Genomic DNA, 12,785 nt, shown 5'->3' with positions numbered 1-12,785 from the left:
TTACCCCTTTCAGGAGTCTGATTTGTCTTGTGTACCCCAAGTTTTATCTCACTTAAAAATTTGCTTGCAAAATCAGACATAGAAATACAAAAGTGTGTCAGAACACTATTACTGAAAAATTGCTTACTTTCTCAGTTTGTCTTTACGATATATTAGTTTGTACTGACTTCACTAGTGCTTTTTTATGTAGCCTGTTGTAAAACTAAGCAAATATCTAGATGAACTGATGTGCCCCTTAGAAGACCTCTGTTTATCCCCAGGGGTATGCAGACCCCTGGTTGAGAACCACTGCTCTAGTTCAACCACAAACTATGGACAGGAATCATTGTATGTGTGTATGTATAAAAACATTCCATATTTTTTTCTTTAAAAAAAAAATCTGATCCTATTGTTTTAAAAGCTGTTCCCCCGACCTTTCAGATTCAATACCTTTATGCACAATGGGTAGCACTTTGCTCCATATGTATGGTGTAAGGTACTATTAAATACTAAATAATCTGGTTCTAAACCCGTTTACTTCTATTTTTCTTTTTAAACCTCTATTTTTACTTCTTTTTATAACCTCTATTTCCATACTTTATATGCAATATCTTTATACTTTTGAACTACTCCTTTATCTCTTAAAACTGGTTGTGATGTATCCCACAAAGTACTTAGAGAAAAGAGATACCTTTAACAGCTTAATCATTTCAAAATTGCTATAAACGCAGAATAATTACATCTGGATTTTGTAACTGAATTATTAATTCTCTAAATCAGAGTTGGAATCTCTCTCGTCAAATGATTTATCATCAACACAGGTAGCAAACTGGAACACTGGTTAAAATTTTTATTTCACAGTCAATATATCCTCCCCCAAAACATTAACTCAGTCTTTGGATAATAGCTTCATTGATCATAGTGTAATCATACCATATAGAATTAAGATTTCAATAGCTATCTATTAGCTATAATTAAATTCTCTTCCCTTTTTAATTCCCTTCCTTTCTTTTGTTCAGTCAAAAAAAATGAGGAATTATGTGATTTTTTTTACAGTAATCTCCAAAGTAATGAGCATCAGTTTTTGTGATCTGGTGTGGAAAATATGCTGAGAAATTACTATAGTACAGATGATATGTTCTATCAAACTAGTTCCTTGCAATGTAAATGGGCTAAAAATTCAACTTTATTATGCAATCTAAGAGTCACTTAAATCAGTACCATTAAAAACTATCCATCTTTTGTTACAATTTTTCAGTCTAGTCCATCGTTTCCAGTGGGAAGGGTAAAATTATTATTGACATGTAATCTGCAGTTTACCAGGATACCAAATAATAAATCAACTCCTAACACTTGAATGATTTTTATTGGGGCTGTGACAAACTTATTTTTTCTGATTTTCAATTCTCATCACTAAGTTATAGCAATCTTGTTATTTTTATAATCCATATATTTCTCTTTCCGATACAGAGTCTGTAGAATGTCTCATTTTCCTTGTATGGTAACTGGAAAATTCAGCTGTAACAAACTCATTACTTATAGCGAGCCCTTCGCAAATTCCTCTTTTGTCATATAATTTAACCTTAAGAATGTTGTTGTTGTCTTGACCCATTTTTCCTCCCGTTCGGGGCCCATGATGCTGATATCTGATTATTTTGTCCTGTTCTGTTTGTGTCTCAGTGTCACAGAAGCAATGCAAGTTCATTTTCTATCTCAACAAGTGCCAATTGTTACAGATTCACCATCTTTCAACATGCTGATCCAATTTTCTGCCACATGTATCAAATCCAGTTTTAATCAGAACTTTTGAGTCATGCTTCTTAATTGGTTCAATCTTGTCCTGGATTTCTTTTTTTGAAATGTAATAGCTAAGGCTAAGATTTTGGTCATGGTTATTTTTACTAAAAGTCATGGATAGGTCACGGGCAATATACTAAAATTCACGGAAGCCATGACCTTTCTGTGAGTTTTGCTGCTGTGGCTACATGGTTTCCCCAGCCAATGTGGTGACTGGGAGCTGTGGGGTTCCCCCAGTGCCTGAGGCAGCTGGAAACTGCAGGGTGACCATATTTCCCAAAGAGAAAATGGGATACCCACAGTCGCTCGCTCAAGGCTTCCCCCACGCAAGGCTGTTGCCCATTGCTGGAACCCTGAGGAGGGCCCCCTCTGGAGGCTGTTGCCTGTCGCTGGAACCTTGCAGGGGGGCCTCATGAGGAGGCTGTTGCCTGTCACTGGAACCATCCCGGGGCCCTGCTGGCTGCCAGCTCCAGTTCCTTGGCCCCTGAGGCTGAAGCAGGGAATGTCAGGGTGGCCTCTGGAAGTCATGGATTCCATGACTTCTGTGACTTCCATGACATAAACATAGCCTTAGTAATAGCACACTGACCCTGCTACTTGCTAAGCTTCATTTAATTAGGCATGAACTGTCCAAAAGTTGGAATTTTTGGTTCATGGGAATTTCTGATATTTTGAAATCTAGTTTCAGTCTAATTTCAGAATTACACATGAACTGGGGAGTCAAACATTTTATTTGAAAACATTGTGTTTTCTGAACAAAAAATGCTTCCTATGACCTTGGCAATACTACTACCCACCACTGAACAGGAGAGTTGAAACTGACAACTGTATCAATTTTTCAATTAGTAGTTGCTGGGCCTTCTAGGGTCTGTAGTGCCTGGACAGACCCACAATGCAGATTGTCTTGGGCTGGGGCTTCAGAGCTTCCAGACTGCTGGATCAGCTGGCTCCCTAAACTCTCTGGGCAGTCCGTATCAGGACTTCCAGGCTCCTGACTCCATGGCACTGAACCTGGAAGCCCCTAGAGCCCAAGGCTCCTTCTATCAAGTTGGGAGCTGAGCCCTGTTAGAGCCTGGACTTCCCAGGACTTCTAGGCTCCCAGCTTCATGGTGGCCTGGAAGCCCGGAAACATGGTGGGACTGCCCCACAGCTGCAGATCCTGGAAGCACTGGGTTTTTTGGAGCAGGTTGCAGGGCAGGGCTGCTCCTGAGCTACAAACCCTAGAGTCCCTGGCTCTGGGGCAGTCCACAGACCCTAAAAGTCCAGGCTCCCCAGCAGCCCCAGGAAACCACACAGGGTTCTGATAGAAGCCTGCCTGTGATTCAACAAAAGGTTGTTGAACTCAAGGTGTTTTGCAAAACACTTTGGGTTCGACAATTTGTATTTTTCGACGAAACAGGAAATTTAATTTATTCCTCATTCATCACTGTGAGATCACCATTACTCCACGTGAGTTCTGCAACACTAACTCCCCTTCAAAATGTGTTGAATGTAAAGTAGTAAATGTGTATTTTTCTCCTTCTGCATGACTGTTCAAATTACCGACTTGATATTTCTTTGAAAGCAATAACAAAATATACTTTATTAATCTGCTTTGAAAGAGACAGACAGTAACCATTTCTAGGGCTTTTCTTCTTTAGAAAATTAGATTCTAGGTTCAAACATGATAATTTTCTAACCAAGCCAAGCCCTAGACATAGGTATGGTTGGCTGTTAGGACTAAGTATGGGTTTGGAGCCCTCAATCTCTGGAATCTACTCCACATCAGGAAAATGCACTGTATTAGAAAATGTGTTAACTTAAAGTTAGTCACAACCAGCTAATGCCTTACATACTCTTTTATCAACAGATTGCAACGTATGACTGTCACATTTTCAAAGTAGTGACAGATTATTATGTGTATAAATTATTTGTTATAGGAGATTTTATAAAATTAAACTGTATTTTTAAAAGGAATCCAGGAATATATGGAGCAAAAGATAGTGCTCCTATTTATTGGAGTATAAATAAAAATAAATAAATATTTCTAAAACGCTTATTAATACAAATTAAGAGCATTTCTGAAATACTGTAACTTGTACCTTATTAAGGTGTCATCATCCACAATGACTAACCATGGTGTTTTGGAAGAGCTCTGATTCAAAAATCTTTCCAAAATGGCAAAAGTCTTCCCACAATGACCTAAAAGGGGGAGGAATAAAAGAAAGGACGCACATTGTTTTTGAGAGAGAGAGAGAGAGAGAGAGAGAGAAAGTGTGTGTGTATACACAATTATTTGTAAATTAAACTGAATGATACATTTTACTAGATGATAAAGTATTGACCAAGGTGTTGAAACATGTTTTTGCAGATAATAGCAAACTGGCAAAGGAGCAGAGGATCCAAATTTCAATTTGTATTGTACAGCGCGCTTTCGATTTGGATGTGATCCACAAGACGCTGCTTTTCTATGATGCAATGTGACCTACTGAGTAGGGCACTAGACTATGATTCCAGACATCTGGGTTCTATTCCCTGGTCTACCACTGGCCTGCTGGGGGATTTTTTTTTTTTTTTTTTTTTTTAAGACTTGAGTAGACACAACCAACCAATGGAATAATCAAATGTATAGCATTAACTCAGATTAAATCATGGCTCCTGATAGCTTCTTAGCAAAAGCTTTAGAATTTAATACAAAGCAATGTTTTATAGCTGGTAAGTGAGATGTCCTTGATTAGAATCAAAATGGCAAGAGAAATAGGGTCATACAAGCTTAGTTAAAGCTAAAAATGTCTTCCAGGAAGATCAAACTGTAACCACTAACACTCACTAAAAATCACTTGTGTTCAGGAGAGATATTTCAGAAGCAATTAACACTATTAATGTGTCTTGTAATAAATAAACAAACAAGATTGAGGTATTATAGTTGGGATTTTTTCAACAGAAACATTTTTTGACACACAGCAGAATATTTTTGGTTTAAAACTTCTCTTTTCTTTCCTCCTGGCATTGAGAACCTCTATTTATCTTTACTTATTTTTTGAATCCATTAACATAATAAAAATGGATTTACAGCAAATGTTTCAGGTTCTATGCTATCCAGTGAAGAGAAATGCCTTCTTTCACACACTTCACTTGGTGTAAGAAAATGAGAATGAACAAACCACTGAAGCCACAGTATCGAAGGCTTTTTTCTATTCAAGGGCACTCTAAATTATTACTTTAAACTACTATGTTACGTGCTCAGAGAAAATACTGTTTGATTTTTTCATTTAGTTTTAATGTTTAAAAACACAGGTGTACTAGATGTAGGCACATATTACTTTGAAACCATTTTGAAAGTGCTTCATGCTACAGCAACCAGTTGGCATCATATAAGGTCTTCTGTTATGAATGTATCATTCTGACACTGCTACTGTAACAACCTTATTTGAGCATAAGCTTTCGTGAACTACATGCATCCGATGAAGTGAGCTGTATCTCACAAAAGCTTATGCTCAAATAAATTTCTTAGTCTCAAAGGTGCCACACGTACTCCTTTTCTTTTTGCGGCTACAGATTAACACGGCTGCTACTCTGAAACCTGTAACAACCTTGTTCATCACAAGACTGATAGAATAGTGGTGGCAGAAAGAAACATTTCAACAGGCAGAAAACTGTCCACTCAGGCATTTGTACTGTGTCCACTTCCATAGTAGCTAGGCACCAAATCTTAAGAAAATGATTCTGTCCAAAGGAACTGTATTCTCCCACCTTCTCTTGTTTTGTGTGGTTAGTAGGAAGAATTTTTAATTTATTTTTACTTCCAGGGGACTGTGCTACAAAAACGTAACACTTCAGCATAACTTACTATACACTGAATAGACATTTCACCTTCAAAACTTATCATACTCATACAATGAAACTTTCTGCAAAGATAATATTAGAAGCTTACCTCTTTCTGTATTAGGTACTCCTAAATCTATAGTAGGAATGGAGGTCTCTGCATAATCACTATAATATTCAACAAGGGCAGCCTCACTTTCCCAGGTCTGCTTTACAATCGGTACTGCAAAATAATTAGTCATATTGAAACATAAGAACGGCCATACTAGGTCAGACCAGTGGTCCATCTAGTCCAGTATCCCATCTTCCAACAGTGGCCAATGTCAAGGTGCTTCAGAGAGAATGAACCAGGCAGTTATCAAGTGATCCATGCCCTGTTGTACACTCGCAGCATTTGGCAGTCGGAGGCTAGCGACACTCGCAGCATGGGGTTGCATGCCTGATCTTCTTGCCTAATAGCCATTCAATAACCTATCCTCCATGAACTTACCTAATTCTTGTTTGAATCCAGTCATAATTTTGGCCTTCACAACATCCCCTGGCAATGAGTTCCACAGGTTTACTGTGCAGTATGTGAAGAACTAAGTCCTTTTTATTTGTTTTAAACCTGCTGACTATTAATTTCATTGGATGACCACTTGTTTTTGTGTTATGTGAAGGAGGAAATAACACTTCCTTATTCACTTTTTCCACACCATTCATGACTTTATAGATCTCTATCATATCCGCTCCCCACGTAGTTGTCTCTTTTCCAAGCTGAAAAGTCCCCGTCTTTTTAATTTCTCCTCAGAGGAAAGCTGTCCCATACCTTTAATCATTTTTGTTGCCATTCTCTGTACCTTTTCCTATTCTAATACATCTTTTTTGAGATGGGGCAACCAGAACTGCATGCAATATTCAAGGTGTGGGCATACCATAGATTTATATAGTGGCATTATGATATTTACTATCTTATTTTCTATCCCTTTCCAAATGGTTCCTAACATTGTTAGATTTTTCACTGCAATGCACATTGAGTGGATGTTTTCAGAGAATTATCCATGATAATCCGCCAAGACCTCTTTCTTGACTGGTAACAGCTAATTTAGAAACATAAGTAGCTATTGTTTATTTAAATGACCAAATTAAAACAGAGTGCTTTGCAGCAAGGCCAAAGACAAAGTGGAAAAACACTGCTTGGAAAGTTTTAGTTACATACATTGCTTATGCTGCAGGTATAGCTCCACGTATAAGGAATGGAATTATACTGAAAATTTGCAAAACTGAGTTCTCTCAAAACAGAGCTATTAACCAGGAACGTAAATAAAGAAATAAAAGAGATAACCTAATCGCGTCTTCCTAGACATTTCTTGATCTACTTGCATATCTGGGGTTTCAAATGAGTAGTTTTTCTAGGTTTGATACAGATGATTTTTCATACCTGGCCCAAAGCTTCTTACAGCTTTGCTGCTCTGTCCCTCTCTCCCCAGGAGAACAACACAGACAGACAAAAGAGGAGTCTTGTTTCAATTTTAAAAAGTTCTAGCCTTCCCATTGGCTCTTTTGGCCAGATGCCCAGTCACTTCCTTTTACCTATGCATAGCAGCGAGACTTTTTAATCCTTTACAGGTAAAGCAAGTAGAGAACAGCTACTAAGAGGGATTTTATAGCTTACTGGCTGGCTGGGTGTCCATAAAAGGGAGCTAGCCTCTCCCCTCTTCATTTATCACAGATGTTCAAAACAAAGATAAGAAACTGTTGCAAATCTCTGTCCTGATTATGTGCAGGGTTTGTGTAAAGAGTGTTAAATGTGTGTCTTACAAAATATGCCCCATCTACCAGGTACAGACCATTATGGGCATCACTTTGGCTTTGAAAAAATGTCAAACAATATAGATAAGAAAGATGTATTAGATTTAAAGTAATTCAAAGAAATTGTGAAATCTTCTGTTTGTTGAAAACATCCCGGAGGGGTTAGGTTCCTAACTTTGAGACAGCTGACCAGCTGCATTGTGGTGTCCCGGATTGGTTGACAGCATATTGGCCTTCCTTTCTGTATTATGCTGTTTGTTTTGTCTTTTACTCATAAATTGATTAAACCTATGTTATTTGACATCTCGTGTTATAAACTAAATCGAACCCATAACAGTTGGATACCTGGTAGCTGATATATTCAGTGGCATGGTAATGAAAATGCTGCCTCTAAATAAGGCATCATGACCCTAACACTTATTCTGTTCTTTTCAGTACTACGGTATTTAGGAGAGGCAGCTTTATTGTTCTGTAAAAGACAAGACATGAGTGGTTGGGTGAGTTTTACATAAAAATAAAACTTCTCATAAAATATTAGTGTATTTTCATTCATATTGTATGAAGGATTTAATTCAACACCTTTGTACAAGATGTTTAAATAAATGCTGACCAGGCTATGGAATTTATTACCTTTACATCTGTGTTAGATTTTGTTTATAATGCTGTGGTAACAATTATTACAGTGGTGTGGTAGTGCCACTGTAGTTAAGTTTGCATCATGACATCTGTTTAAAGGTGTACCTTTCTAACTCTTCTAAAATTGACATGCTTAGTCAGATTTTCTTTAAAATTTGGTGTGCCTCAGGGTAGGGTTAGTCATCTGGACTCATTTGAGCCAGGGTTTCCAGAGATATAAGCCCTGACAAAATTAACATTTAAAAAAATTGTAGATGTTTGGGGTTTTTTGCCCAGAGCTGGAGATCAACTGATTAATGTGATGCGGATCAAATTGTCCCATTCTGTTGAGTTTTATCCAAGATAGTGCATGGCACCCACTACATCTTTGGTGGGACTCAAATTGAGAATAGTATTTAGGAAAATGTACATTTTAACACTGCTCATGTAACAATACAGAAAAATGGCCTGAGGATTTCCATTCCTGCCATTTTGAATGCTTAGAAGTTCAACTATTGTGAGTGCTTTAAAATATGAACAGTTAATCAGATTGCTTTGTAATTTGGCGAGCCTCATGCGGGTGCGGGACAGCATAAGTGATCCAAATTTGGGATCATTTGACCAAGGAATCCTTGAGCTACAACTCCTTCCCCCCCCCGTGATGGGGTTGAGTGGCCCCACACTGGTATCGCAGGGGTTAACCCTTCCTTTCTGGTAGAGGAAGCCCCGCCCCGGAAGCCCTGCTGGACATGCTCCAACTGGAGAATAGGTATAAAAGCCTGCAAAGGTGCTCAGTCTGAACTGACCACCGGAGGAGAAGGAGTCACACCCAAAGCTCCCAGAGCCAGGGGCCAACCAAGCTGGGACACACCCGACATCCCAGATGGAGGTCTCGGCAGGAAGGGACGGACCGGAGTGGAGAAAATGACACAGAGTAGGAAGTGACCCAGGGGCATTTTAGAGACGGGCAGCGTTAAAGCTGCACTGATGCTCAGCGTCTTGCGGGCGGATCCCCGCCGAGCTAAGCACGTGGGGAAACCCCGCCAATAGCAGCGCCCTGGGTCGGGACTCGGTGGAGAGGGTGGGCCCAGGTCCCCCTATCCCCCCCCACCATTAGGATACACTTCCCTCCCTGAGAGGGAGTTATATGGACTCGGGCCATTGGGCCACACTGCCTCGACATGTGGGGCGAGTTATCTAGACTCCGGCCGCTGGGCCGCACCACCCCCGCTTGCGAGGGGGATGGTATAGACTCTGGCCACTAGGACACACTGCTCTAACGCGGGGAGCGATTTATGTGGACCCTGGCCATCGGGCCACACCGTCTGATACTCAGGGCGACCCATTGACCGTTAGGTCCCGCTACCCAGACTAAGGGGTGAGCACAGGGAAAACGGCCATTGGGCCACGTTGGAATGCCCTTACAGGATGGGCATGGGAAAGTAAGAGCAGCGAGGCCCCGACACCCCATCCACCCTGCCACAAAGGGGCGCTGCAGTGCCGGACCCGTCACACCCCCCCAAAAAACCCACATAGTTTCCTTCTGCTGGTACTGTTAAACAAAGGTATTAATGACTGGATAAATGAACAGTCCCCTGACTTGCTATGAATTCATCCTTCAGTTAATGCATCTATTCTAACCTATGACAAAAGAATTTTGAACTGAATGATGCAAGGTTTCTACAATTTGTGAGGTAATGGGTGGCAATTTTATTTTGGGGGGAATGTAATACAAGTAATTTTTTGGGGAAAAAATAGACATGTGAATGTTTCCTGGAAGGGATGGGGTATTAGAAGGTGGGGGAATGGGGAAAATAGGAGGAGAGGGATTTGGGGTTTCAGTGAGGGAAGGCAAGAGGTACGACATACCCCATCTCTGTCAGTGCACCTCAACCCCCCATGTGCCTCCAGCTCTGCCAATGCACCCCAAGCCCCTGCAGCGCCACTACACCCAAAGTCCCTTTCTGCACCCTACATTTCTGCCAGTGCACCCCAACAGTGCAAGAAAACTATTAATAATTGTTGAAAGAACATTAATTGGGAAACTGGAGGGTTCATGGCTGACCAGAAAATGTGTACTGTATGGCATAGAAACATTACAAACTCTAGCCAGCTCAGTGGATTCTTCATAAAGAACAATCGTACTTGATTTGATGTTTGCTTTCCTCTACTATACTCTATTCACATAAGTAGTTACAAGAGTCGTTTATTCTTGTCTGAATAATAATCCGTAAGAATTAAAGTGAACAAAAAGATAACTGCTGTTTAAAAATGGTGAGAATTGGTGTACAAAAATTAACAAAAACTTTAAGATCTGTAGAAGATATGATTCCACTGCAGTAACATTCTGCTCTAGAAGATACTGTTTTTAAAAATATTTCGGTGCACTTTAAGTATTTTTATTTTTTTGCATATTGCTGCAAAACCCCAAAAGTAAATATATGCAAAAAATTATGTCAATACAATATTAAGGTTGAGATTTGAATTGCACTGAACACAGGAAGTTCCCATCACCTTAAGTCTGTCTCCTTGTACATAACATATTTCAAAGTGACTTTCACTACTTGATCACTCCACATTGCATAATGTTGCATTATATGGCAATGAATACAAAGAAAATGTACTTTATTCTAACTATAAATGCAAATTTTTACCAAAAGTTCTTAAGCAAATTTAGTGATTAACAGCTCGATGTCTAGTTGGCAGCCAGTATCAAGCAGAGTGCCCCAGAGGTCGGTCCTGGGGCTGGTTTTGTTCAACATCTTTATTAACGATCTGGATGATGGGATTAATTGCACCGTCAGCAAGTTTGCAGATGACACTAAACTGGGGGGAGAGGTAGATATGATGGAGGGTAGGGATTAGGGTCCAGAGTGACCTAGACAAATTGGAGGATTGGGCCAAAAGAAATCTGATGAGGTTCAACAAGGACAAGTGCAGAGTTCTGTACTTAGGAAAGAAGAATCCCATGCACCGCTACAGGCTGGGGACTGACTGGCTAAGCAGCAGTTCTGCAGAAAAGGACCTGGGGATTATAGTGGATAAGAAGCTGCATGTGAGTCAGCAGTGTGCCCTTGTTGCCAAGAAGGTTAATGGCATATTGGGCTGTATTAGTAGGAGCATTGCTAGCAGATCGAGGGAAGTGATTATTCCCTTCTATTTGGCACTGGTGAGGCTGCACCTGGAGTACTGCATCCAGTTTTTGTCCCCCCACTACAGGATGGATGTGGACAAATTAGAGAATGTCCAGCAGAGGGCAACAAAAATTATTAGGGGGCTGGGGCACATGACTTATGAGGAGAGGCTGAGGGAACGGGGCTTGTTTAGTCTGGAGAAGAGAAGAGTGAAGGGGGATTTGATAGCAGCCTTCAACTACATGAAGGGGGGTTCCAAAGAGGATGGAGTTCGGCTGTTCTCAGTGGTGGCAGATGACAGAACAAGGAGCAATGGTCTCAAGTTGCAGTGAGGGAGGTCTAGGTTGGATATTAGGAAACATTATTATCACTAGGAGGGTGGTGAAGCACTGGAATGGGTTACCTAGGGAGGTGGTGGAATCTCCATCCTTAGAGATTTTTAAGGCCCGGCTTGACAAAGCCTTGGCTGAGATGAGTTAGTTGATGTTGGTCCTGCTTTGAATAGGGGATTGGAAGAGATGACCTCCTGAGGTCTCTTCCAACCTTAATATTCTATGATTCTAACTCAGCTCTGTGCTCCTGGTTTATATTTGAATTGTGCCTCTTTCTAAAACCTTGGAGGCACATTTTATTCTTTTAATGTGATCATAAAATGCATACATACAAGAGGGAAAGTTAAAGTTGTGGTAAATTCTTAATTTTAAATGCCCTCACTTACATGTAATTAAATTCTCAGTCTTAATGTTGCATTAATGTAACTTTTGGCGTGTAATAAAAAAATGACTTACTGGAAGAAAGGAGCTTTCTGAAGCTGGAATCCATTAATCTTTCACATTCTTGGGTGAGATTATCATTCACTGTGTAACAGTGGAAGCTGTGAGGAAAGTTCAAGAATTTTCCTCTGTCTTCAACATATGTTCTTTGAAGGATGTTTATACTGTGCATTCATGTCTCCCGGCCTTTAAAGCCTTCGGTTCCTTTTTTAGCTCTAATATAGTAGCATTTTTTTTAATCATCAGTGAGGTGAGAAAGTGAACATGGATGCAGTTCTTCAGTCAAATCCAATTATATGATAGTCAATTTCCTTTTGCCAAAAGGTATACGTTATAGATAACCAATCTCTACGAGACCAGAAGTGTATCTTGATTAAGTAGAACAATGAAGTCTTAAAAAAATGAACTAAATAAAATAGATTTTATTCTGAAAAAACAGGGCATAAAGCCTTGATACATAAGTAAGAGCAGGGCATGGCTAAGTAGAACAGTGTCTTCTTGCACAGAGACCAAATCAGAGCTGAGATTTCAAGTGACAACATTTGATTTTATCCTTAGCCACCATTTGTAATCACCACCAAAACTACCACAAAAATTTGGTACAATTGCTAGTCATTGCTTAATTTATTTTATTTTCCAGTAATAAATACACTATTGTTAAAATCGGTAAATAAAACAAGTGTAATGGTTTCACCCTAGATGCTCATAGGATCCTTGTCCACATAAGAAAATACTTATACTATTCAGAATGTTTAGGAATCTCTTCTCACAAGAAGAAAAGGAGTACCCGTGGCACCTTAGAGACTAACAAATTTATTAGAGCATAAGCTTTCGTGAGCTACAGCTCACTTCATCGGATGCATTTGAAGGCTTTTTCCACCAAATGCATCCG

At 39.8% G+C, this 12,785-nt stretch overlaps 1 protein-coding gene across 12 annotated transcripts in view; it reads right to left on the bottom strand.

Annotated features, from left to right (window-relative positions):
- B3GLCT (beta 3-glucosyltransferase) overlaps positions 1 to 12,785 on the bottom strand; it is a 146,358-nt gene that overhangs the window by 14,104 nt on the left and 119,469 nt on the right. For 10 of the 12 annotated variants that reach the window (XM_038389653.2, XM_038389683.2, XM_038389673.2 and 7 more), the window contains 2 exons: positions 5,690 to 5,803; positions 3,858 to 3,957 (listed from right to left, as the gene is read on the bottom strand). In XM_038389653.2, the coding sequence (XP_038245581.1) occupies positions 3,858 to 3,957; positions 5,690 to 5,803 (214 nt within the window). The remainder of the gene's footprint in view (positions 1 to 3,857; positions 3,958 to 5,689; positions 5,804 to 12,785) is intronic. The other 2 variants (XM_043504381.1, XM_043504382.1) reach the window with 1 other exon arrangement.

This window comes from Dermochelys coriacea, chromosome 1, assembly GCF_009764565.3.
Source record: "Dermochelys coriacea isolate rDerCor1 chromosome 1, rDerCor1.pri.v4, whole genome shotgun sequence".
NCBI lineage: Eukaryota > Metazoa > Chordata > Testudines > Dermochelyidae > Dermochelys > Dermochelys coriacea.
Note: the sequence above shows the minus strand (reverse complement) of the source record. Positions and strands in the feature narration are given on the sequence as shown.